This window comes from Tinamus guttatus, unplaced genomic scaffold (assembly GCF_059628265.1).
Source record: "Tinamus guttatus ecotype Peru unplaced genomic scaffold, ASM5962826v1 Tinamus_guttatus_pri_ptg000090l, whole genome shotgun sequence".
Taxonomy (NCBI): Eukaryota; Metazoa; Chordata; class Aves; order Tinamiformes; family Tinamidae; genus Tinamus; species Tinamus guttatus.
This window is the reverse complement of record NW_028288624.1, coordinates 2,813,316-2,838,283: the sequence shown is the minus strand read 5'-3', so window position 1 is coordinate 2,838,283 and position 24,968 is coordinate 2,813,316. Positions and strand designations below refer to the sequence as shown.

The 24,968-nt window shown below is 42.5% G+C and overlaps 1 protein-coding gene across 1 annotated transcript; it reads left to right on the top strand.

Moving 5' to 3' along the window:
* Positions 1-5,583: 5,583 nt before the first annotated feature.
* BFSP1 (beaded filament structural protein 1) lies at positions 5,584-24,828 on the top strand. Its single transcript, XM_010211388.2, has 8 exons — positions 5,584-5,954; positions 11,596-11,656; positions 16,125-16,220; positions 17,176-17,268; positions 17,955-18,062; positions 19,875-20,095; positions 22,405-22,490; positions 23,882-24,828. The coding sequence occupies exons 1-8, from the start codon at positions 5,584-5,586 to the stop codon at positions 24,826-24,828; spliced, it is 1,983 nt and encodes a 660-aa protein (XP_010209690.1).
* The last annotated feature ends 140 nt before the right edge of the window (positions 24,829-24,968 follow it).

Below are 24,968 nucleotides of genomic sequence, written 5' to 3'. Positions count from 1 at the left end.
AGATACAGAATCATAGAATGCTTAAGGTTGGAAGGGACCTCAAGAGGTCATCTAGTCCAAACCCCTGCACATGCAGGGTCACCTAGAGCACATGGCACAGGACTGCACCCAAGCGGGTTTTGAAGATCTCCAGAGAAGGAGACTCCACAACCTCTCTTGGCAACCTGTTCCAGTGCTCTGTCACCCTGTTAAGAAATTTTTCCCTAAGATCCTGTGGAACTTTTGATGCTTTAGTTTCTGGCAATTTTCTCTAGATCTATCAGTGGCCACCACTGAAAAGAGGCCAGCACCATCCTCCTCACTGCCTCCCTTGAGGTACTTATAGACACTGATCTGGTCTCCTCTCAGCCTTCTCTTCTCCAGGCTGAACAGGCCCAGCTCCCTCAGCCTCTCCTCATAGGGCAGATATTCCAGGCTGCTGATGATCCTCGTAGCCCTGCGCTGGACTCTCTCCAGCAGCTCCACATCCCTCTTGTAATGTGGAGCTCAGAACCGGACAAAATACTCCAGATGTGGCCTCACCAGGGCTGAGTAGAGGGGCAGGATCACCTCCCTCGACCTGCTGGAGACGCTCTTCTTAATGCGCCCCAGGACCCCATTGGCCTTCTTGGCCACAAGGGCACACTGCTCCCTCATGGTCACCTTGTCGTCCACCATGACACCCAGGTCCCTCTCTGCAGAGCTGCTCTCCAGAAGGTCAGTCCCCAGCCTGTATTATTCCTCCCCAGGTGCAGAACCTTGCACTTGGCCTTGTTGAATTGCATGAGGTTTTTCACCGCCCAGTTGTCCAGTTTGTCCACGTCCCTCTGGATGGCAGCACAGCCCTCTGGGGTATCAGCTACTCCTCCCAGTTTGGTATCATCAGCAAACTTGCTGAGGGAGCACTCTGTGCCTTCATCCAGGTCATTGATGAATAAATTGAACAGGACTGGACCAAGGACTGACCCCTGGGGGACCCCGCTAGCTACAGGCCTCCAACTAGACTCTGCACCGCTGATCACCACCCTCTGAGTTCTGTCATCCAGGCAGTTCCTAATCCACCTCACTGTCCACTCACCCATCCCACACTTACAGAGGTTGCCCAGGAGGATGTTGTGAGGGACGGTGTCAAAAGCCTTGGTGAAGTCAAGATAGACGACATCCACCACTCTCCCCTCACCTATCCAGCCAGTCATTCCATCATAGAAGGCTATCAGGTTAGTCAAGCATGATTTCCCCTTGGTGAATCCATGCTGACTACTCTTGAGCACCTTCTCGTCCTCCAAGTGCCTGGAGACAACGGCCAGTATGAGCCGTTCCATCACTTTTCCGGGGATGGAGGTGAGGTTCATTGGCCTGTAGTTGCCTGCGTCCTCCTTCTTGCCGTTTTTGAAGACTGGCGTGACATTGGCTTTCTTCCAGTTCTCTGGCACCTCCCCCATTCTCCAGGATCTTTCAAAGATGATGGAGAGCGGCTTAGCTATGACCTCTGCCAGCTCACGCAGCACTCTGGGGTGCATCCCATCAGGGCCCACGGATTTGTGGGTATCGAGGTTCCTTGGGTGCTCTCTGACCCAATCTTCTTCTACCTAGGGCGAGTCTTCCTCTCTCCAGGCTTCTTCTCTTGTCCCTAGGGCCTGGGGCTCTAAAGGGCTGCCCTTGGTAAACACCGAAGCAAGGAAGGCATTCAGCAACCGCTTTTTCTGTGTTTTTCATAACCAGGGTACCCACCCCGTTCACCAGCAGATCCACGTTTTCCCTGATCTTCCTTTTGCTGTTAATATATTCGAAGAAGCTTTTCTTGTTATTTTTAACATCCCTTGCCAGATTGCATTCCAAACATGCCTTAGCTTTCCTTGTCGCATCTCTGCACTCCCTGACTACGTTCCTGTATTTCTCCCAGGGGGCCTGTCCTTTTTTCCACATTCTGTATACCACCTTCCTCTGCTTGAGTATTGCCACAAGCTCCTTGCTCATCCATGCAGGAGGAAGCGCCGCCTGAAAACTAACCAGCTCTCTTGGGCCCCCCTTCCTTCTAGAGCTCTAGCCCATGGGATTCTTCTGAGGAGGTCTCTGAAAAGGCTAAAGTTGGCCCTCCTCAGGTCCATTGTAGCAAGGCTACTTACAGCCCTGCTTCCTCCTCGTTGGATCCTGAACTCCATCAACTCATGGTCACTGCAGCCAAGGCTACCCCCCACCTTCACATCTCCTACAAGTGCATCTCTATTTGTTAGCACGAGGTCCAGTAATGCACCTCTCCTCATTGGCTCCTCCACAACCTGCGTCAAAAAGTTATCATCAGCACACTGCAGGAAGCTCCAGGACTGCGCCTGGCTGTGTTGTCCTTCCAGTTGATGTCAGGGTAGTTGAAGTCCCCCATGAGAACCAGTGCCTTATGACAATAAGGGAAATAATCAAGTTAGACTGAAGTTTATCAATACAAGCAATTTAAAGAAGAAACAAGCCACTCACTTTAACAGGGAATTATTCACCTGTGCAGCACTGGGTAAGCACCTGCTTGGGACGATGACAGTGAATCATACAGTGCATTTAAACTGTAAAATATAGACTTTGGGTTTTGTTCTCACAAGAGCAAGACATGCATATCCTGCGGGCAAAGAAAGAAAGATACAAAATGCTTCTTTATGCTATTTCTTCCTTATACTGCAGGCATTAGATCAAAAAGATTACAGAATTTGTATAGAAGCATTTTTGTATGTGCACATATTTAGACCCGAGAAACATCCAGGCAGCAATTTGTCCAACTTTTCATTAATGTACAAATGGATAATCTTTCAGTCTTTGAGTCATCTCTAAGGAGGATGCCTTTGTGTGCAGGATGCCTTTGTAGAATATTCACTTTGGCAGTCCATTAGATGAGCCAAATAATTCAGTGTATAGCAGGAGCAGCCTGAGCAACTATCCTTTAAAGGCGCTATAGCAAATCCAGAATTTCTTGTTAGAAATGATAGGGTAAGTTTTATTAATATAGAACAGTCTGACAAGAGCACTCCTCCAGACAGATCTCTCTGTTTAGGGACACTGTGGGGCCCTAAGAGACTTCTACAGATATATTTGTTTTATTTGCTGAGGAATGAAGGTGTAAGGAATGGGAAATGAAGGTTCAGCATGGAGTCATTGGTGCTTCAAGAATCAACCTGCAGCAAATGCCATGCCCAGAGGAGGACAGCAGTAAACTGACATAAGTTTTCACCATACTGCAGAGATACCTGAGGCCTAAAAAGCTCTTGCCATGGAAATACACTGTCCACCAGCCAGCAGAATCTACTATCTGACCTCTTCTGGAAGATTAGCTTTGTAAAAAACTCATCAACAGCTACCTTTTTCTGCCAGCCATGTTTGTCTGACTCAAAGAGAGCTGGAAATACTGAATTGTTTGTTCTGTACAGAGAACAGTGCTTTCAGGTCCATAGGAACTGCTATAGAAAGATGTCATGCATTTCTAAAAAATCTGCACCTATTTTGTTATACTTCTGATACTGTATGTGGAGATGAACAGAATGTGTGCAAGGACTACTTTGATTTTTCTTTTGAAGATTATTTCCTCTTTCCCTGTTGAACTTCTAAATAGGAGGCCACATTTTGGCTGGAGGCCTCCTCCTGACCCTGAGGAGGGCTCAGACTGGCAAAATAAAGTAACCTGGCTGGACTACCAGAAAATACATCACTGTGCTGTTGTCAATGTAAAGGATCTTATCCTGCATGGAATAATTTGATGTAAAATGGGGGAGATGCAGAAAACTGTTGCAGTCAGCTCGGGGCCGGTGCCAAGCAGTGTCCAGATGGGGGATCTGAGCAGGAGAGGCGGGAGCTGCAGCCACATGGCGGGCGCGTGACCAGGCAGCTCATTGGGCGGCCTCATGTGCGGTCTGCGCGTGATCCCCTGCCTGATTGGCTGGTTGGGTTGCTGGGCTCTGTGTGCTGCCCAGGCAGGGCGGGGGCTGCTTCAGGATCGGAAACTGTGTAAGTTGTGTTTAGCCTTAAAGGTTTGTGGCTCACCATCACAGAGGCCCTGGTCCTCAATATGCCTGCAAATGGTGTCCAATGTGGGGCTCGAAGACTAGCTGTCTTTCCGGCTGCACCACGCAGCTAAACTCCGGGATTCACGCTGAAAGGAAGCGTAAGGATCATGCTGAAAGGAAGTGTCCTTTGTGCATGCACTAAAAGCCTCTTGAAAGAGGTAAGCGGCTGGGAACTAACGAAGTAGTTCCCATACCTAATGAAGGAACAGAAGGACTGAGTCCGCTCCTTCACAAGGTGCCGCAGAAAACTGCTAATTTTTTTTCGTTATTTTTTATCTTGTTATTTTAGATAAAGACACAGTAATGCAAAATCCAGATTCTACAGCCATCTGAGCACTTAGTTTCATTCTTATCCTTTTGCATCTTTATTAATGATGCCACTCTCCATTAAAGTTCAAATTAAGGTTCAATTTGGATGTCTTTATTAAAAATGGTGACTATTGTGTAAAGTAATTATTAACAGAGATAATCTCAATATTGGACTCTGTTGGTGTTGGGCTTTCTGACTGTGAGAGTAGGGACGCTTCTGGAAGAACAGGTGTGCGAAAATATTTTGCCAAGGGAAAGATTAATAAAAATCAAAACAACATACTAAAGCATATACATCCAGCACTTACAGAGAATTCAAAGTTCTCTGGCCATCTCAGGGAATGGCATTGAATGAGAAACCTTTATGGGGATGGGAATGGAAGGAAGGAAAGAAGGGAGGAAGGAAGGAAGAAAGGATGAAGCAAGCTCGCCATGGGATCATAAGGTATGTGGGCCAAGTTACTTGAGAGCACATGATGCATAGCTGTCCCCAAAGAAATTTGCTTCCCAGCAGAATCCACTTAAACATGGGGCTTTCAGTTCCACCATGTGTTTTCTGCTTTGATGCCCTTCACACCTAGTACAAATAACCTGCAGAAAAGGCTGAAGCAGAGAAGTATGTGTGAATCGAATGACCAAATTTTATGCTTTGAGCAGGAGTTACACTGACTTTTTTTGTATCCCATCGATTCCTCCTGAACAACTGCAAAACTGTCCAAAAAAAAAAAAATTCAGCTGTTCAGAGTTGTGGTTGTCCACTCATGACAAAAACCTGGCTCAGCAAAAGGACCCTGTATGCTACCTTCTGACAATGAAATGGAACAAATCTCTCCCCCACAGGACAGCCATCAAAGGCTTTGAGCTGGGCCCCTGAAACTGCAAAGCGCCCGTTTTGTTGTCTGCGGATGAGATTTTAATCTGCAGAGCTGAGGCTGGATGTAGCTCTTTTGTCTTGACTGTTCACAATTGCAACGCTTGAAAAGAAGCCCCTCTGCCCTCCCCTTTGCTCTTCCAAACTGCTGACAGTATGGAAAGGCAGCACCGAGGCGGGGCTATGGGGTTTTATTTAGCCCAGGGCAGTGGATGGTGCATCAAGTGCCACAAGGGCCCCACAGTCAAATCCTAATCACCCGGGGGCTGATTATGTCCTTTTCTTCCCCACCGAGCCTCCCAGGCATCCTTCAGACCCAAACTGGAGAGAGGGACACGTGCACAGGAGGGGAGCACAGGGTCCCACGGCCTCCCCGAAGCCATGTACCGGAGCAGCTTCCTTCGCGAAGTGCGCAAGGAGAAATATGAGCGTTCTGACGCCTATGATGAGCTGCGGGGAACCCCCGAGTTCGACAGCTTGGCCCAGGCCCAGGGCCTGGAGAACCTGCAGGAGCTCAACGAGCGCTTTGCCAGCTACATCAACCGGGCCCGTGTGCTTGAGCAGCGCAACACCATCCTGCGGAAGCAGCTGGAGAGTTTCCAGCGCATGGACGAGCTGGTGGGCTTGGACGAGGCCTTTGCTGGGCAGATTGAGTTCAACCGCCAGCGTATGAGGGAGCTGTCATCCGATCGAGCCAAGCTGGAGCGTGAGGAGAAGGATGCCCAGCGCATGCTTGACGAGTACAGCAACAAGTAAGGCCACGGGGACTACAGGGTCGGCTCATCTCCTGTGGTAGGTAGCAGATGCTACAGGGTAGGAGCCCTTGCCCGGTTGCCCAAGGGAAGCAGTGGTTGATAGCAGCATGCATACAGGGCTCAGTAGCAGTCAGAGCAGGGCATTGACAAGAAAATGAAGCCCAGCTGCTGTTGTGAAATCCCCATGCTTTCAAGCAAGCAAATCAGTGGGAGCCAGGGCGGCCCCTTGGGAAGGATGTGGCTCTGGATTATGGGATATTGTTTCCACAGGGGAAACTGGGGATATTGTTTCTGGACCGGGGATATTGTTTCCACTGTGCTCTTTGCTAGTTAGCTGCTTCTCTGGCGTGGATGGTGTCTCTTCGTATTCAGACTTGTAACTGAAACCAGCAAAAAAAGAGATGTGAGATAACTGGTATTAAGGCCGTATGTCTCTTTAGGCCATGGTTTGATGATATATTGGAATCAGCAGCTATACAGACTTAAAATATTTTCATCCTCTTCTTCCAAGCCCAGCTGAAAAACTGCCTGCCCACTGTGCTGCCACAGCTACTCATGGGACCACCTCACAATTTGAAACAGGAGAATGAGCCAGCTAAAAAATAAAAAGAAAAAATAGTATCTCAACCTCAGCTCACCAGACTTCACCACACTAACAGTCAATGGGAGCTCTGAGCTATGCCCCAGATACAAAAATAACCAAACTGTGATCTCCCTCTTTCATTTGAAAGTAGAGAGCAGCACAGCCAGGTGCAATGAGAATTAATGCTTGAAATTGTCGACTGTTAGTGATTAACTAACTCAATGTTACTGAATAATAGCCTGATTATATTCCTATTCAAATAATTTTAAGCATGAATTTCAGCTATGAATCAATGCTATAATTTGACTGTCTACTCTGATACTTGTTCATACATTTCTATTACAGTGTCCATGAGATTTTGACTGGACTCAGCACATGAACACATGAATGCCTAGCTGCATGTTAACAGAAAATATGTGTATAAATCAAACTGTAGAGAAATATGAAGAAGTAGTATGTGTCTCAGCGAAAATGTCCTATCTGTCTGGAGTGTTTCAGGAACAAAAATGGTGCAGTGAAATACACAATTCTATCTCTAAGATAAAATCTAATTTCAAGATGTAGTCTGAAACCAACATGAAAAAATTAGCAGTGACAAGCTTATAATGGATTCCTGTTGATACTTGAGTGTTTTGTGCCTGTATACTCTCACCCATTGATAGGATTAATTATCTGACACATGGTCATTTGCTTTCATTACAGGCGCTTTACATGAATTCTAAATAGGGAGTAAAAAAATCAGGATAGAGAAAATGTGGAGGAAAGACAGAGAAGTTTTTTTTTTTTTTTTTTAGTTTAAGTAAGTGACTTAGAAAAACTAGACTGTGTCTGGTCTTGCAGACTAAACATGTGCTGCGAAACTTTGGAAGTAAACTATCAGATCAAGAGAAATAATAATGTGCCCTACTGAACATGTACTTATAATTCCATCTGGAAGAACTAAATGTGCAATAGTCTTCTTAACCCATTCTGAATAACATTCACTTGTCAACGCAGCTCTTGTGACAACCTCTTCAAAGAGCACACAGCGGCATTCCTGCAAATAACTGTTTATATTTCTGGCCCTAGGATGTACGCTCAGCAGCCATAAGCAAAAATGGAAAGTAAAAGGAGACCTTAGTTACCTCTAAGCCAACACAACTTAAAAGTTAAAAATTAATGTTACACAGGGATGCTATAACATAATGACAGTAACTCCTTACAAACCAATTTGTATTTAGTTTATATCATGTAGTGAATTTGGGTTTTGTGGGTTTTGTTTTATTCCATTTTTTTTCTCCTTGAAACTGCTGAATCTGATCTGAAAACAGACATGAAATTTTCTTCTGGAAAGAATTTGGTTAGTTTCTGAGATGCAGATATAAAATCAGGCCAATGCTCTGACATCCTGCTCTCTGCCTTCTCTCCTGTTTTTAGCTCAAAGGTATTTTGATATTTATACTTTAAATTATAAATAAGCTCTCTCAACTAGATATGGGAGATCTCATGACATTTTAGGGCCCTTCCATGTGCTGCTGAAATCAGAATTATTCCTGCATTGAAGGTCTGCTTAAGGCCTACGCCCCCATGTAAAGGGGGAATTCAGGGATCACTAACTCTTTGACTTTTTATGAAGGAGTAAGTTTATCCAGTAAGATGGTATAAGATGGGTGATCATCCTAAACTGGAAAACTAGACAGGACTGCAAATATATGCACATTATGTATTTATTTAAATAGTATTTTTAATGCAGCTGCAAGTTTGAATTTTTAGAAGGTTTCAACCCTATGCTTCTCTCAGAATCAGTGGAAGCCGATTAGCCAGTCTATTTTTGATATTTTATATAGCATATATATTTTGCCTTATGTGAAAATATGAAGTATTTCTTCCTTAAGTGTGAAGTAAGAAAGAGTGCTTTGTTCATAAAAGAGTAGTGCTGCAGCTACACTAAATAGAGTGAACTTCTGAAGTGCTACAAACCAGAAATTGTGGAAGAAACTTAAGTTCACCATCTAGGCTAATCCATTAGGTAACAGGTAAAATGTAAGTATGTGAAGGGAACCTTCAAGTAAGGGAATAGGAAAGCAGCCATGGGGCATATGTAACATTCATTAAATTTCTGTTCTGAAGCTGTCCCTAAAACTAATCTTTCCACTTTAGCAATACATTTTCTTATATGGTGAAAACCTCACCATATTATTACATGTAAGATAATGTCCAGAGATCCTGGTAGGGAATGGATTAACGGAATTGTTTACTGCATTGTGTATGTATTAACTGGCAAATGTCCATGCCTTCCACTAACACAAAGAATTTAGCTCTGGCGTCCCATTACTTACACTTCATTCACAATTTGGGAATTTTAAAAATAATTTTATCTAGACCTTCTAAAGCTCCATTTAAACACAATAGGGCCTGGAACTACTGTGTCTGTAAATTTAAATATGCATGAACCACTGTAAAATGGATCTTATGCCCAAATTTATTTTTAAATCCTTTGTAGCCATTTTCATAGCTCTTGACATTAACATAAATAATTCAGGATATTTATCAGTGGAAATTTATTTCTCTTGAAGCTGCAAAAATTATCGCTAGGAATTGTTAGAATGCAGCTCATAAAAAGACTAATTATGCTAATTTTATTGAGCATCATTATTGTAGCAAATTTATGTTATTCTGTGGGAAACTTGAAATGGTTGTATTTCTCTGTGTGATATCCAGAAAAATGCTGGAACCTAGATTTTAGTGAGCTTGAATGAACAGGTTTAATTAACCTCAGAAATTAAAAGTCTTACTAATTGATCATTTCATTCAACATTCATTCGGTGCTGATTTTGTGGGGTTTGTATGTGCCATAATTCCCTGGAAGTTGCTAGATCCCGAGGCTGGCCCTCGGTTCTCTACTCTGTACTGCGTGGCTGTGCTCAGGTTAGCGGGGCACACTTTAGAGCTACACATAGGTGGGGCAAACCAGAAGAGCCCTAATCCAGCCTCAGTGCTGCCTTTGCTGCTTTGACCAACTGGGGGCTAACACCTCCTCTGCTCCTGGGTCCACGTTGTGGAGACTTTGTCTCATGTTTTGGCAAGCCAAAAGAATTAGTACCCATCTGGAAGACTTCAGTAAGGGTCAATGGAGAGGTAACACTATGGCATCGCTTTATAGTACACCAGCCTTAACACAGAATTGGACCAAGAATTGAGCATCTGGCCTCTGAGCACTACTAGGAGTAGTTCTTTTCTTTTTGGAGTAGAACCCTTAAAGCTCCGTTCTGTTTTGTTTAAAACAGGGAGCCACCTCTATTGCCCTAGTTTTCGCCTTTGCCAGATACAATTAATACTCCTTTTCTGAACCCAGTAATAAAAAAAAGCATTACCACACCTTAAAACTACTACTACTACTCCAAAAAAATGCACTGAGGACCTAGCAGCTAACCAGATTTCAGCAGGACTGAATGACATTACAGCTGAGATTTAGATCCTGACTGTATTGGGTGGTTGTATCTTCCTAGGATGGTAAACCCAATCATTTACTCTAGCTATGTGTTTGATTTCGGGACCTTCCACAAACTGCTTCATTCTTGCCTGGTGGCCAGAATGCATCAATGTTAATAAATTACTTGCTGTGAATGGCATGCAAAAAAATCTTTAACATCAAAAATTTGTTGGACATCACTCCTTGATAAATCACAGCTACATATGGAATCTCACTTTATAAGCTGAATATCCTTAGTTGCACACCTTGGAAGCAAACCCCATGTTACACCAGTTTGTACAAAAGATGTAAGAAGCCTAAGATCATTTTCAGTTGAAGAATTCCAAACAATCAAGGTACATGCAAGAGGCAAGTTGTCTGAAAACCACTGATTCACACATCTATAAATGGAGACAGTGCAAACAGATATGTCAAAGTTATTTCACAAGACAATCTTAAATACAAGAGTGACTTGGCCATCAGAATATTTTATCTAAATTGGAGTAGTAGATGATGAGCACTAGATCTTTTCAACTTTCCTGACTATGTTGAAAGATATGGAAATAACAGTTGTTCATTCTTCAGGCTATAATACTAATAAGAAAAAAAAAAAGAAAAAAAAGAGGGTAACATGACTACTTCAGTTTGCTCCTTGATCTGTTTACTCAGTGAATTAGAAGAGCTGAGTATTGACTGGAGCAAGTTCCTCACAAGCCACTAGAATGTCTGGTCTTCATCAGTGGCTTCAGAAGATAGACAAGAACAAACTTATTTTGTGGTAATAATTAAAGAAATTAGAAGACATCAGCTTGAAAGTTTTTCGGCCTTTCCCTAAAAGGATTCCTAAAAGGAAGAAGATAATTCTAACTAACATGTAAATGCAGAGCCAAGACTCTTAAAAACTATGTGCCATGGTTCTTCATTTCAGCGAGAAACACAGGGTACATTCATTATTCACTCAATATAGAAATTTGTACATTGCACACTCCTTATGAACATTTTATGAATGCATAAGAAGATTTAGTTAAATACACTCTTTGCTAAGACTTGCACATGATTTTAACCAAACTAAAATGTGATTTGATATAAAAGAGGGCACAAAACTTCATCCATCAGAATAGCCTAATATATCATTATTCATATACAATCAATATGTGAAATTGCTGCTTCTATATTTAATGTCTCTGCCATTAAAATGGTTATTGAACAATAACAGGAATGCTAGAAAACCAAGTGCAAAGTAATTACTTGCTGATGTGCCAATGAAGCAAATAACAACATAGTAACCACTGAGGAATGGCAATGACAGTCCTCCAGTATTAAACCAGTGCATTTTTATTGTAAATAATTTATGGTAAAAAATATAGCAAAAATATGGCATTCTTTTTGATATATAACCAGAAGAAACTAGTCAGTTCTGGAACTGCACTTAAAATCTGGGACCAAAAAAGCATGGAAGTATTGCATAAGTAAATATTTTGGGCCATTTCAAGATTCATATTCTGCCTAAGTGTGGTGCATATATTGTGCATGATATTAGAGATGAAAATATAGTTTGCAGGAGGATAAGGCAGTCAACTTTATCTTCTTTGTCCTACTTGCAGGTACAAAAATGAATGTGAGTATCAGCAGAGGCTAAAAGAAACCCTTCAACGTCTTAATAAGGTGAGTCTGGGAAATGAAAAAGAAAAATGTCTCCATCATTTTTTCTTCAAGATATTTTGGGAATATGTCTCACTTTTTAGACAAGCATTTTTGAATTCTTCCCTCTATCTCCTCCAATCCTCAAAAAACACCCCAGGAGTCATGAAAGATTATTCCACCCCACCTTTACTGTATCCACATTAAATATTGACTGCATTAATATCTAATTATCAAGCACCCAGATATATTTAGTTTAATAAGGTGTGATGATGATACTACCAAGAGGAAAATTCTGTTTTACAGAAGTGCTGCTGAGGTCATCAGAAGAGTGCAGCAATTCTTTATAGTGGGACTTCTTTGGTTTTAGTAAGCTGCTATAAGGAAAAGACAAACTTAAGATGAATAGCAGATGAAGAGTATGGATTTAAAATTTCTTTCCTATCAGCTGATAAACCCTTTGGGCTTCTTTAAGCAATGCCTTATTTACTGGTGACTTCTAAACCCATTGCAAACCATCATGACAAGACTCTCCTCCTCTGCCCAAGAAGGAGTTCCTGTGATATTGGAACTGGAAACCGTTGAAGGATTCCAGCTGGTTACCATACCCTGAATCTGTGTTTTTGTTCCATAAAGCACAAAATTATTAGTCTTTGCCCTAAGAATCCAGCCCATTCCTAGAATCTCTTCATGCCAACAGTCTGCTTAATTTTGTTCTCCAGATGCCAGCTAAGCCTCTGCGTCTTTGGATAGTGTCTTGAAGAGATCCAGGTGAAGTATCACAGTGGGAACAATGCCTGCTTGCACTGCCTGGCTCACAGAGAAATATGCACTGTTTTCATAAAGGTTTTTACAACCAGCCACCTTTGAGACATGAAGCTCTTGCTGTCTGGGAGAGGTTTGCAAGAGAGCATTGAACCACTGATCTCTGGTGTCCACAGCTCACACCCTTAGCCCTGCTTAGGACTTCATGTATTTTTCAAGGCTAGGGAGCAGTATGATGTATTTCGTAAGACAGCTTTAGGTTATTACAAACTTTAGGTTGGTACCAAATGTCTCCAGCTTTGATTTGGGGACTTGGAGTTGAAATATCAGTATCACTGCCTCAGTGTGAAATTTGCCAGTTGACTCTTGCTGAAGATCTGGAACATATTTAGGTTCCTTTAATAACTCTTTTCTTACTCAGAAGACAACTCCTCTGTGCGTGAGTTTGAGTCTACACATTAAGATAGAAGGAGACAATTTAGAGAACTTAGTCCTACTAACATTGTACACCATATACACATATACAACAGTCTGAAATGTGGGTAGAGAAAACATGTTAGGGCACTAAATAACTTTTTGCATGTAATTCTTTATATATAAATAGCTTTTTATATAAAAATAGCTTTTATATATATAATTCTTTTTTCTTAGTGTAGAATCAGTATGGTGACAGTTGCTGGTCATGTCAAAAATCTTGAAGTCCCATGCTTCTCAAAGTTCCTCTGTCCCTTACTGCATGTGGTCAGCCCTGCATAGCATTAATCCTCAGTTTCTAATCAGGTTTCCAAACAAAAAAGAGCTGTAACACCCTCTGATTTGCTCTCAGCTCAATGAAAAGGTGGACAGAGATTTTGAGGAGTTGCCCTTTACTGAACTAGTCCTGTAGGGAGAAAAATAAATAATAAAAAGGCTTAAAGGAAAGCTTCCAGATAAGGTCTCTGAAAATGAGAAAACCTGGTTCATCTTTATTTGCTGTTAGCTTTTATCTCAGAGAAAAAAATTGTATTATGTCTTTTATCATTTCAATTTTCTACAGTTTACCTTTCATCTTTGGAGTTGGAAGACAATTGCTGGTGGATTAAATAGAGATTTTTTTTTTCCTCTGTACAAATGGCAGGATCTGTTCTGCCTGAACAAAGGTTTCTTTTCAGAGATTTGTACTTGTATATATACCTATATATATTATGTATATTTATAAAGTGTATTATTGTGTTTCCTTCTTCAGTGAGCTCTAGGGATCCTGCATCATTGGCCAGCATGGAAGTGGGTTTCTTGGATATCCTGCAACTTTTAAAAATATTTTTGAGGCAAGATCACCTGGATATAAATCCTGCAATAGTTGGAGCTGGTGGGCCAATTTTCATCCCTCCCTTCAGTCAATTGGCAGCTAAAGAAAGGAGGATTCATTTGACCAGGCACAGCTAGATCCTGAGCTGCTGGTGGTTTATCCAAGGCTGAGCCTAGACTGCCTGCTTGAGCTCTCATGAGACCAAACTACCACTTTCGGTAGCTCAGTACAGTGGGGTGACTGATTCTGGGTCATTGCCCATGCTGGGCTGATATGCAGGACCAAGCTCAGTGAGGAGGAATGTGAGTCGTGGGATTTCATAGAATGCTTAAATTTGGAAGGGACCTCTAGAGGTCATCTAGTCCAACCCTGCTGCACATGCAGCGTCACCTAGAGCACGTGGCACAGGACTGCGTCCAAGCGGGTTTTGAAGATCTCCAGAGAAGGAGACTGCACAGCCTCTATGGGCAGCCTGTTCCAGTGTTCCCACAGATGTTTGCACCAACATTTTGTTCAGGGCAGGTTCACACCTCCAGATGTAGCTTAAGCATAAAACTTACCATCCATCAACCATAATGTGCTGCTTTATTGCGGGAAAGAAAATGGGTCTTAGTACACCGGGTGTTGCCTGCCTGTGTTTATCATTCTTGCAGTATAGAGTAGTTTATAGTAAGGAAACCATTGTACAAATAGTTTGTGTCTTGCTGCACGTCGGCAATAAGGCATGACAACTGGCTAAGTTTCTGCTTTAAAAGATGGATTGGTAAAAATATCTTCTTAGAGATGGAAGGTAAAGTACCTGGAGTTGACACATTAACTTTCATACTTCATATTTTCCATCCATCAGTGTGTGCTCAAATCCCATATCTAGTGTGTAGAGTTCAAGTCATAGATAAAGAGACTTTCAGCAGAAGGACAGAACACAGCTAATTTCCTGCAGAATGTCTAAGATGTGACTGAAATATGCATGTGTGAATAGAAACTCAAGCCTTTTCAACTGGTGGGGGGAAATCAATCAAGAAAATCAGAAAGCAATGGTTATGCACAGGTCTAAGAGTTTTCTCTCCCATGGTAAATGCTAGCAAATGCCGCTTAATCACATAGATCAACATTTTGGAATCATCATCTAAGGCAGATTCTTTTTTTTCCCCAAGTTAATAGCAAATACTGTAAAATAAAGAAGAAAAAGTATAAGCATGGAAATGTTTTGGTACAGAGCATCATTAATGAAGCTGATTTATTTAAAGCAGAGAAAAAGGGAGAAGTTTTTTTTGCCTTTGGAGAAACATCTGGAAAAATGAATGCTGGTATATGCAGAAAGAATTGCTTATTGCTAACATCTAGGGGCTTGCAGACTCCCCCCCCAAAGCACATAACTGTCATTGTCATGCTGATCTTTCTCTGAATAGGGTGCCAATGTACTGCAGCAAAGCAACATGCATTCCTGATGACTGTCTCTGAATTTTCTGGTCCTGGTCTGGCTGAGTTAGCTGCTTTGCTCACAATGCAGTTGCTGGCTTCAGAGCAGAGTGAGCCCATGAATGGCTTCATGGCGTGTCAGCAAGCGGGGCTAAGGGACTCAACAGCATAATGAAAACAGCAAACAGTTTCACATTTTTCAATAGTGCCTGGTGTGCATGTGAAAGAAGAAAAATCCTTTCCTATCAGTCATCTGCTGCGTCCATGTATTTTAGTGTTCAATTTGCAAACCGTGGTCCATTCACTGGGACATATTTACAGTATTTTGAAGAGACATCTTTAAATCTTTTTGTTTGTTTGTTTATTTTCATATCATGTTCTCAGAAGCAACATCAAGATGTCAAGGGTGGTGCTGGCGGAGGTCTCTCCTTCTTATCCCAGGGGTTTTTGTTTCTGCCTTTGTTTTAGGTTATGGGCTTGACACAGATGTGTCAGCCTTTCCTCATGTGAGAGATGCTGTAATCCCTAAGCTTCTGTGAAAGGCCATAAAGATAGTGAAGGGACCAGTTTAGGTTTTTATCAATTATTATTTTGCATGTTAAAAAGCTGTCAAGATACATCCACTTCTACCACAAACTGGAGAAATTAGTGCAAGATTTCATTAATGTCATATGTTCCAAATTCAGAACACCACTGCAAACTTCAGCCTGAAAAGCTGGCATTGCGCAGTGTCTGTTACTTGGCTCCCAGCACTCGTAAATCATACGGTAAACATATTTTGATAGTGCCATTACTGAACTACATCATAAATTATATCTGGGCAGAAAAAAAAAAAGTGTTTAAAATGGGAGAACACAGTGTATAAAGTTTCTGTTTTTAGTTGATTTCATAGTGCTTTTTTCTTCCAGGAGTCTTTAGTACTCTATGCAGGTTGCACACGTGTAAAACAAACCATGTGTAAGTGGTGTTCTTGGCTATCTGGCCTAAGTGCTGAACATGTCCCATATATCTGCGTTGCAGGAAGCCGATGAAGCTTTGCTGTGCAACCTGGAACTACAGATTGAATCCCAGTTCCTGCAAGATGACATTAATGCTACAAAGGATAGATACAAGAAGGTAAGTGGGTGACTATGCCATCTTTATGTCTTTCTAGAGAGAGATGTAAAGCTTTGTCCTTATTCATGATCTGTTATAGTGGCCAATAAAAGTACGTCAGGTATGTGTTCTGGTGGGTAAATATAGTGTTATATAATTTCACTGGGCACAGCAGCTGGGATTTGAGCCCAGCTGGTAGCTGGTTGCAGGTGTCCAGACTGACTCAGGGTCCAGTGTCTATGGCTGCAGCAGTGTTATGGTTCTGTTGGCCTATTACCATGATACAACCCACTGTGTTGGTTGAACTGTCTTGTTATGGCATGCTAAGCAGCCGTTGCTTTCCTAATGTCCCGTTTTCTGGACAGGGACATTCCAGTAATAAGTCTGTGGCTACAAGGGTGAGATGTAGCCAACTTCTAATTAATAAAAGCACCTCCTTCCTTCTCCCTTCCAGAGAGTTGTGGGGTTTCATATCAGGCTGATATTTGATCTTTGCCGCTCTTGGAAGAAAAGACTTTCATTCATTTGGTTTCTGTGGCAAACCATGGAACAAACTGTGCTCCATCTTCTTGCTGCTTGTGGCTACAGGAAGGAATGGAGAGACAGCTCTTGGTTTTGCTGAGCATAGTCACAGTGATAAAAGTTATTTTTCTGAGCTGCTTGTGAAGGTATTTGTGGTCATCATTTCAAAAATCTCTTGTAAAACCACAAATCACATAATCTTTAAAGGATGTGAAGCATGTTGTCTTTTAGGCAAACATCTGTAGTATCCTCTCAGCATGACTAAAATGTTAGCACAACGTACAGATGAATTCAGGCCTAGGACTGCGTGCAAAAGTCCATGTCTGAACCTGACCTAAAATTATATATGTCGAAAGAAATAAATAGCAAGAAATTAGCCCCTGATATGTAGAACATTAAAAAGGATTACTTGTTATAGCAATTTCTAATGTAAATTATTTTTATTTCACAACAGAATCTTATGGAAATTCAGACCTACGTCAATATCTTACAGCAGATTATCCAGACGACCCCTCGTGTGTCCCCTATAACTGCTGGCATAACTGAAGTAAGATTTCCAGTCTGTAAATACATGCTGCACAGTTCACATCAATTAAGAAAGAGTCAAGGTTTATTCCTAAAGTATCTCAGATCCTCTAGCTAACTCCCGCTCCAAGACAAGAAGAGAATTGCAACTGTAAATATTGAATGCTAAGTGATCCCTAGAGAAAAATTAATTGTAGCTTTAGAAAACTAAAATGATCAGGAGAAGAAAAACAGCTTTCCGTCAAGTGCATTACAGAGTATATTACACATGATTAAAATATCTAGATCAAAAGTAGCTGAGGTAGTTATGCTTCCTATTTGAGGAGGAGGTGGGAGGAAATACGAAGAAGTTTAGTTAAAGGAGACTTTGTCCTGAGGGAACAAGATGTGGTGAAAATTTGAAAGTCAGATAAATTGGTACAGCCTGGATGATGAGTTGGCAGCTTCTCACCAATGTAAGTAGGCATGCCAAGAATATTTATTTGTTTGAAAATGATATGAATAGTTGTTGCTATAGGATCTATTTTCAGCATGTTGCACTTGTACAGTGCTGCCTTCTGATATTTTTAATTCTTAAAGTTGTGCTACAAGGGTTTTCGTGATTCTGTCTTTTGGTTTATTTCCTGCAGTAGAACTTCTTTAGATACTTTTAAAGAATGCATCATACATACTTTTTTTCTGCCATACACGTTGTTTTTTCTCAATCAGGAAAAGCTAATAGCCGAGAGGAGAATCCCCATTCTGCAGAGTCAGCTGGAGGAGTACAAGACCATTCTTTGCCAATTACAGACTCAGAAATACAAGCTGCAGACAGAGGTACCATCACAATTAGCCATAAACTCTTAACTATGACTCCCATAAACTCAACTTGTGTAGCCTATATTGGGGTCTTGGCAAACACAAATGAGAGTGTGATGCAGGCGAGAAGAGAGGCAGGGAGAGACACAGAGAAGTAGCCAGGGGCTATAAGGATAGGAAATTCTCCGCAATGGAGGATGTCGGAACTACCTCTGTGCGGTGAATTTTTTTTCAGGAGATGGGATGGAGAATCCTTAGGCTCTGCAAGTGCAGCCACCTTCGTACCATCAGCTTTCACGTCTATTAGGGGAGGGTAAACAGTCATGAAAGACCCTGAGGAGATTCTAGACCCCTCCCGACAGCCATATCAGGAGATCTGACTTCCTGAGGGTAACTTTTCCAGGGAGGGTACATTGGGATGGTGCTTCCTCTCCGTCTTTTCCTCTTGTTTCTTTTTCATGTCTGATGATTTGGTGAAAAGTATGTGTGCACCCAGGGAAGAACAACAATCTATACGGCGTACATCTATACAGGGGAGGAAAATCAACTTTTGAAAGGCACTATTTGGGGAATTAATCATGCTAATTTCAAAAGTGAATCTTAAGGTTCCATTTATTTAATTGATTTTAATTGATTTATTATAATGCATTGAGATTACAAGAGAGGAATAACTTCACAAGCCAATTACTTCCTTCTGTCACTGAAGATTGAGGCACATCCTAGGGCCTTTTTTCTCCTGCTTCTGGGCATGAGAACCACCTTTGCAAAGGGTCTACCCCTTGGTAGACCTTGGGATCTACCTTTTGACCACAACATGTTAGGAAGGTGTGGACACACTTTAAACTGGAATATTACCAAATTAATGGCAAGGGACTTAGTCTCCTAGATTTAAGCTCTTAAAAGGTTTTTGAAACGCTTGGCTGTAACATATAGAAATAAATCAATTATTAAAGAATCCATTAGCTATTTATTGCCCCATTAGCTTTTCGTGAGTACTTTTCTTTAAAAGCTGTCTGAAAGGGGAAAACGAGTCCCAAATGATAAAGAAACTATAATAAATAGCAAAAAAGAATAGCAGAAGAAAATGAGAGCAGATTTACAGGCACAAGTTCTTTCCATTGCTTTCACTGCCACCTCCTGGTTAATCTACAGTCTAATGTCTGGTGTTTAGGCCTTGCTGCCCAGAAGTTTCTTTTTTTCTTATTGCTACACTCAAAAAGGCAAGGAATTAACTTCACAAGGGAAACTTTTTATTTATTAAAAAAAAAAAACCCTTAGCTCTCAGTGCTTGGTCTGCAGACCACAGTTAAGGAAGAACTGGTTTTGCCCATGTACATCTTCCTGGTTAAACATTTGCTGCATGCTTCCAGGAGGGAGGCTACTCTTTTGCCAGGTAAGACCCCACATGCAGCGCTCTGGCTGCTGCATGATGTGACACCAGCCAGCTCCCTGCTGCACAGAGGAGACATCACAGCTGCTTTTTTGCCTCCCAGCATTATTTTTGGTTCATGATGGTCCTGTACTCTTTATTGTGGAAGAAGAACCTTGGAATAAGTAGGGTTTCTTGTTTGTTTGTTTTTATGGATTGTGAATAACTAGTCAAATGCCATGAAACTGAGAAGACGAGTTATTTGAGCACAGTTCTCTGCATCCCTGAGAAAGATGATCATATGTATTGTAGCAACCTGCTGCCTCGTAAGCTGAATGCCCTTCTTGCTTTAGCATCTTGATATAATCTGTCATGCATTTCACAATGGTTCTAGGCTAGGTATGAAATAGGAACACAAAATAGTTTCAGACTCTCTTTTACCCACCAACTTTCTTTACCAGACAGCCATGCTGGAGCAAGTGATAAAAAACACCCAGGAGAGTTATGATGATGAAATTCAGCTCTACAATGAGCAGATTGAAAATCTTAGGAAGGGGATAGAAGATGCTGAGAGGATCTTGGAGAAGTACACAACTGACTGTCGGCAGCTGGCAGTCTACCAGCAGTCCCTGGAGAATGAGTTGGAACGGTACAAACGCATCATTGAGACAGAGGACAGCAGGTAAGGCCAGATCTCTGTATTCAACCCATCTATGGTTATGGACATTTCAACCCACCACTAGTTTCCCAATGGAAAACACTGAAATGGAGTCAAAATCCATTCAAGTCATTGCCAAGCAAAGGCTGAGGGACACTTTGTGCTTCTCCTTTCCATGGTCTTTTTATTTACTCTCCCCACTTCAGTGCATGAAGGTCAGGTACAAACGAGAGCAAATTGAGTGTCTTCATGGCTAGGAAGCTGCAGCATCACAGTGCTCACACGTAGCTGCTGCATCTCTCAAGCCAACATGCAGCTCAGCACATGCAGCTGCAGCTGGTTGCACAAGTATTAGTGCCTCTTGAGGGCACATCTGAGGGAGGCTTGTCCTGCGGGGCTCACATATGGCAGCAGTTCTGTAATAGCTAAGCATTCTTCATCACAATCTCACTCTTTAGACAAGCAGAGGGAAAGCACAGAACAGATTTCCAGGAAATTTGTGTGTAGATGAGACACAGTTTACCAAAGGGAAACCAGCACCCTCTCATGTCAGCTGTTAGCATTGCAAGAGGAACCGGGAGGACCTTTCACAGCTGTGTGCAGAACAGCTTGGGCAGACAAATGCAGGAGAGTCAGACCCCTGAAGGGCCAAAAATGCAGCTCTGGGTGGTCCAGAAGATGCAGAAGAAAGACACTCATTAATAGACAGTGTGGTATTTTACATAGGAAGATTAATGCTGGGAAATAGATTGTTTCATCTAACTTCTGGCATCTGGTTTTGGACACTGAGCTTTCTAATTAGGAATATCTGATCGAGGCAATTCGCTGCACTTAAGGTGAAAACATGCACATCTGTTCTGGGTTAACATACACGGATCTAGATGTGGGTCTACAAAATGTTTGTATATCCTCCTTCCAGAGGAAAAAAAAAATCTTTCAATTTCTGGATTTCATAGAGCAAACTGGAGAAGCCATGGGAATTGTACCTGTGTTTTACATAGAGGCCAGGATCTCATTTTACTGTTAATACCACTGATGCCACAAATATTTTCCAAGGGAGACTGGCCAGTTTTCATACCTTCATGCTTTTTTCAATGCTTCATGCATGTTTTCAATGCTTCCTCTGCAGGAAGTATTGTAAATGCGCCCAAATGTCATATTTTATTGGCTAGAGCTTGTGAAGTGACAATGGGATGTGGGGAATACACACAGTGACACCTCCAAAGCAATTGGGATGTTCATGATTGATGTGACAGTCCTTCATTCTTTGAAAAAATCAAATCCATTTAAGATGTCTCGGAGAAAACAGATAACTCTAAGAACCTTGACCATGGGAGAATCTAGATCTCTTTTTTTTTTTCCTTGGAGAAAACGGTCTTGTGCTGTAGATTTTTCACCTATGTTGGAAAGTGGATGCGAGGGCAAAGGATAGTGTATTTCTTCCTAGGCACTCAGCCATTTCTCTTCAAAGAAACCATGAAGAGATCATGATGATAATCAATGAGCTTAGAGGCTTGGCAGCTGCACCCTTGTGTCCTTTCACAGTGCTGGGCTGGGTGCTGCTGCATGCGACCCATGTGAACTGAAGCCAAGAGCTATCCCATTCACTGGCAGGCTCAAAAAAACACAGGATCTCACATTTTTATTTGTGATTCCCTTGTCAAAGAGGAAATCATCACAAGATGATTAGCTTTTCATTGGCATTTCAAGTCTTTATTCTCATTTTGCAGAATTTAGGGACTTGGTAAGATTTTCTTTTCCCCCCTTGTCAACAGGATACACTCTTGAAACACTGAAAAAGGAAAATGAACTGTATCTTTTTTTTCACCACCTTCTCCTCTGGCCCATCAGTGGTATTCTTTCATAAAGAGGGTGTTAAGTTTTCCCTTGGGCACTCTGCTCTGTGCAGGCTCCTAGCACGGAGCTGGAGGGAGCTAGTGCAGAGACCACCTGGAACAGGAGAGGGAGCCTGAGGAAAGGGAAAGGCACAGGCACCCGCTCAGTTGTGTGGGAAATGGCAGACTTGCTGCTCTAATAGCGTTTTGCTGTTGGTGTTGTTTTTAATTAATTGTAATTTGCCCAGTGTACCAGGGCATGCCTGGACTTCTGCTGGGGGAAAGTATATTTTCCCCCAGCAGAAGGATGGGGGATGTGGAAAAAGCTGTGATGTTTATTTTCCCCGGACAAGGGGCAACCTCACATCATGGTCCACTAGCTCATCAGCACAGAGGAATGCATTTGTTTAACCTCCTTGCTTTATTCTGTGCAACTTCCCTTGCTCTTGGTGGCAGTGAGGGGCAGAGGTCTGACTGAACACGCATCTTCCCCATCAGGTTAAATTCTGCCATAGTGGGAACTCCAGTCACACTCTTCACGCAGATCTACAGACCTGTCCAGACTCAAGCTCCGAGGGGAAGAGGTAAACCTGTGATATGTTCTTCTGTGTCTGTCAGGAGTCACATTATTATATTTGAAGCTGGATTTTTATTTGTCTCCCTTATTAACACCAGCCGTGACAGTCTGACTTAGTTTGCTAAATAAGCAAGATGATTTCAGCTTACCTCAGCTCGCTGTAGGACAAGCCACAAAGGCCAAAACCACAAACAAAGCCACTGCTTCACTCTGTTGATGGGCTAAATAGTAAATTGCAAAAGTAAGCAAAGTCAGAAGGACACCTGAAACCATAGAAAGAACTGTTTTTGTATGCTGGCTTGATGCATGCTTGTTTCATGGCACTGGTTAAGTGCTGTTGCCTTCAGGAAAGCATCTTAGTATCTGTCCTTGTTTTCCAATAATTCCTACTATCGATTTTTCTGCCTCCCTTTGCTCTAGCTGTTCATGCGATGGCAATCAAGAGGCTGCCTGTGCTCCTGCTGCTGAAATAGCACAGGGTTTGTGGTTAGTGACTGCTGAAGAAATCAGAAATAGCAGCTGCAGGTTTCCCCTCCACGTGGGCCTAAGGCTGCACATCAGTGCTCAGGCAGTGCCGAAATACAGCTCCGAAGAGCTGCACGCCGGCTAGGCAGCTGCCTTGTACCTCTCTGCTCCTAGGGTCACCCACTCCCTCCCGATTCACCTCCCTGCATCTGGCTGTGCCGCACGTGGGGTGCCTGGCTCAGCCGCTGGGATCCAGACTCCTGGCATTCCCCATGGTGGGAGATACCACAGGTGTGGGTGATACGCTCAGGGAGCTCAGCAGAAAGCCAGGCTTCAGAAAACACGAGATGGTGATAATCCTCACCTTTATGGCCAGGCCTGGGGACCTTCTACCCAGCAACCCTGTGTTGGGGGGAAATCTTTTAAATATGATTTTCCTTCCCCACTGCTCCCAACTAAAGCAGCCTCTGGAGCTGTAACTCAGCAGACAAACTTTTTCTATGTAGTCCTATTGCTGGGGTGTCACTAAGCTTGGGCGCCTTGATATCTGTATTGGGAGACTAGTTTCTTTGTCTAGTTATTGGAACCAAACTCTGCTGAGATGTCTGAGAAGTAATTGCTGAGCCCTGCTGCACTCTGAAGCTCTAAATGTACCTATTGAACATTAAGATAGTGTTGGTAGGTGAATGTTTTATTCAGCTGCCTTTTTTTGTATGCAAAGTTGCCATGTCTTCAAAGTGTGTAGGAAAGTGCCTGTCACAGGTGCAAAAGTGGCCACAGTATCCCAAGCTAAAGACAACACTTTCTGAAGTGCAGATGGAAGATAGCCTCACACTTGCTGTTGCCTTCAGTCCAGCTAGTCAGCCATGAGGGTGCCCTTTTCAGCAGCTGTGTCAGTATTGTTTGTTGTTTGCTTTGTTTTATTTTCTGTAGATATCACCCAGGCTATGCAAGATATTGCCAGTGCAAAGCCCAGACAAAAAGCTCTGACAAAGAAAATTTCCAGGAAAAAGGAGATCACATCTAAAGATATAACTGATGGTCTCTCACCTGAAAAAATGCACGAAGGCATTCTGGAGGGTTTTGAGAAAGATCAATTCAATTTTAAGCATGAAAGCACGATCATATGTGAACCTGGGCGGGACGAATTTGAATCTGTGGAAAAAGAGAAGGTCCCAGAGGATATGCCTGATGGAGCTCAGATAAGTAAAGCCTTTGATAAATTGTGTAACATTGTGAGGGAGAAAATAAAAGTCTACAAGAAACCAGAACCTAAACCTGATTCTTATGGCAAAGGGCGTTACGTGCTGGTAACAGGGGAAGGGAGTTACAAAGACCCTTGCTTCTTGCCTTCCTCCATCCCCGCTGGGGCAGGGATCACTGTTTCCACCAGCAATGGGAAGGTAACGATCAGTGGTGATGTGGCACCAATACCAGAGCTGCCAGAACCTGCCGAGCCATCTGAAAGAGGGAAAGGGGATATCTGTGAAAGGCGGGAAGAGTTCCCATACCCAGAAAAACTCAAAGAAGAAGAGAAGGAAGAACTGCTTGAATGGGGTAAAAAAATAACAGGAAAAATGGAGCAAGCCCCAAAGTATCCAGACATATGTGAGCCTGAGACTGCCCCTCCCCCTAGTCTGATAAGTACAGCAGAGCCAGGAGTCCTTCAAGAGGCAGAGGCTGACAGAGAAGAGAAGCAAGACCTTCTGTTCAGGGAACCAAGTCTGCCCAGTTCCCTCAGCTATGAGAAGGTTGAAGTGGTGGAGTCCATTGAGAAATTTTCAGATGACAGAATTCAGAGTTACGAGGAGACAGCGATGATTGTGGAGACGACGATAGAGAAGACAAGCAAGAAGAAGCCAAGTGACAAAGGCTCCTAAGTAACTCCTACCTTGGGTAGGCAACTTGTCTGGCATACTAAGTGACACATTTTTTTCCTGACCGAATAATAAAATAGTGAGGTTTTTGCTGTTTGGTATGGAACAGATTGATACCTTGACGGCAGTTCTGTCTGATGTAG

Excerpts from the sequence above, each read along its gene's own strand:
- BFSP1 (XM_010211388.2), top strand. The coding sequence starts at position 5,584 with ATGTACCGGAGCAGCTTCCTTCGCGAAGTGCGCAAGGAGAAATATGAG. Across the intron at positions 16,221-17,175 it reads CAAAGGATAGATACAAGAAG|AATCTTATGGAAATTCAGAC; the intron begins GTAAGTGGGTGA and ends ATTTCACAACAG. Across the intron at positions 18,063-19,874 it reads AATACAAGCTGCAGACAGAG|ACAGCCATGCTGGAGCAAGT; the intron begins GTACCATCACAA and ends TTTCTTTACCAG.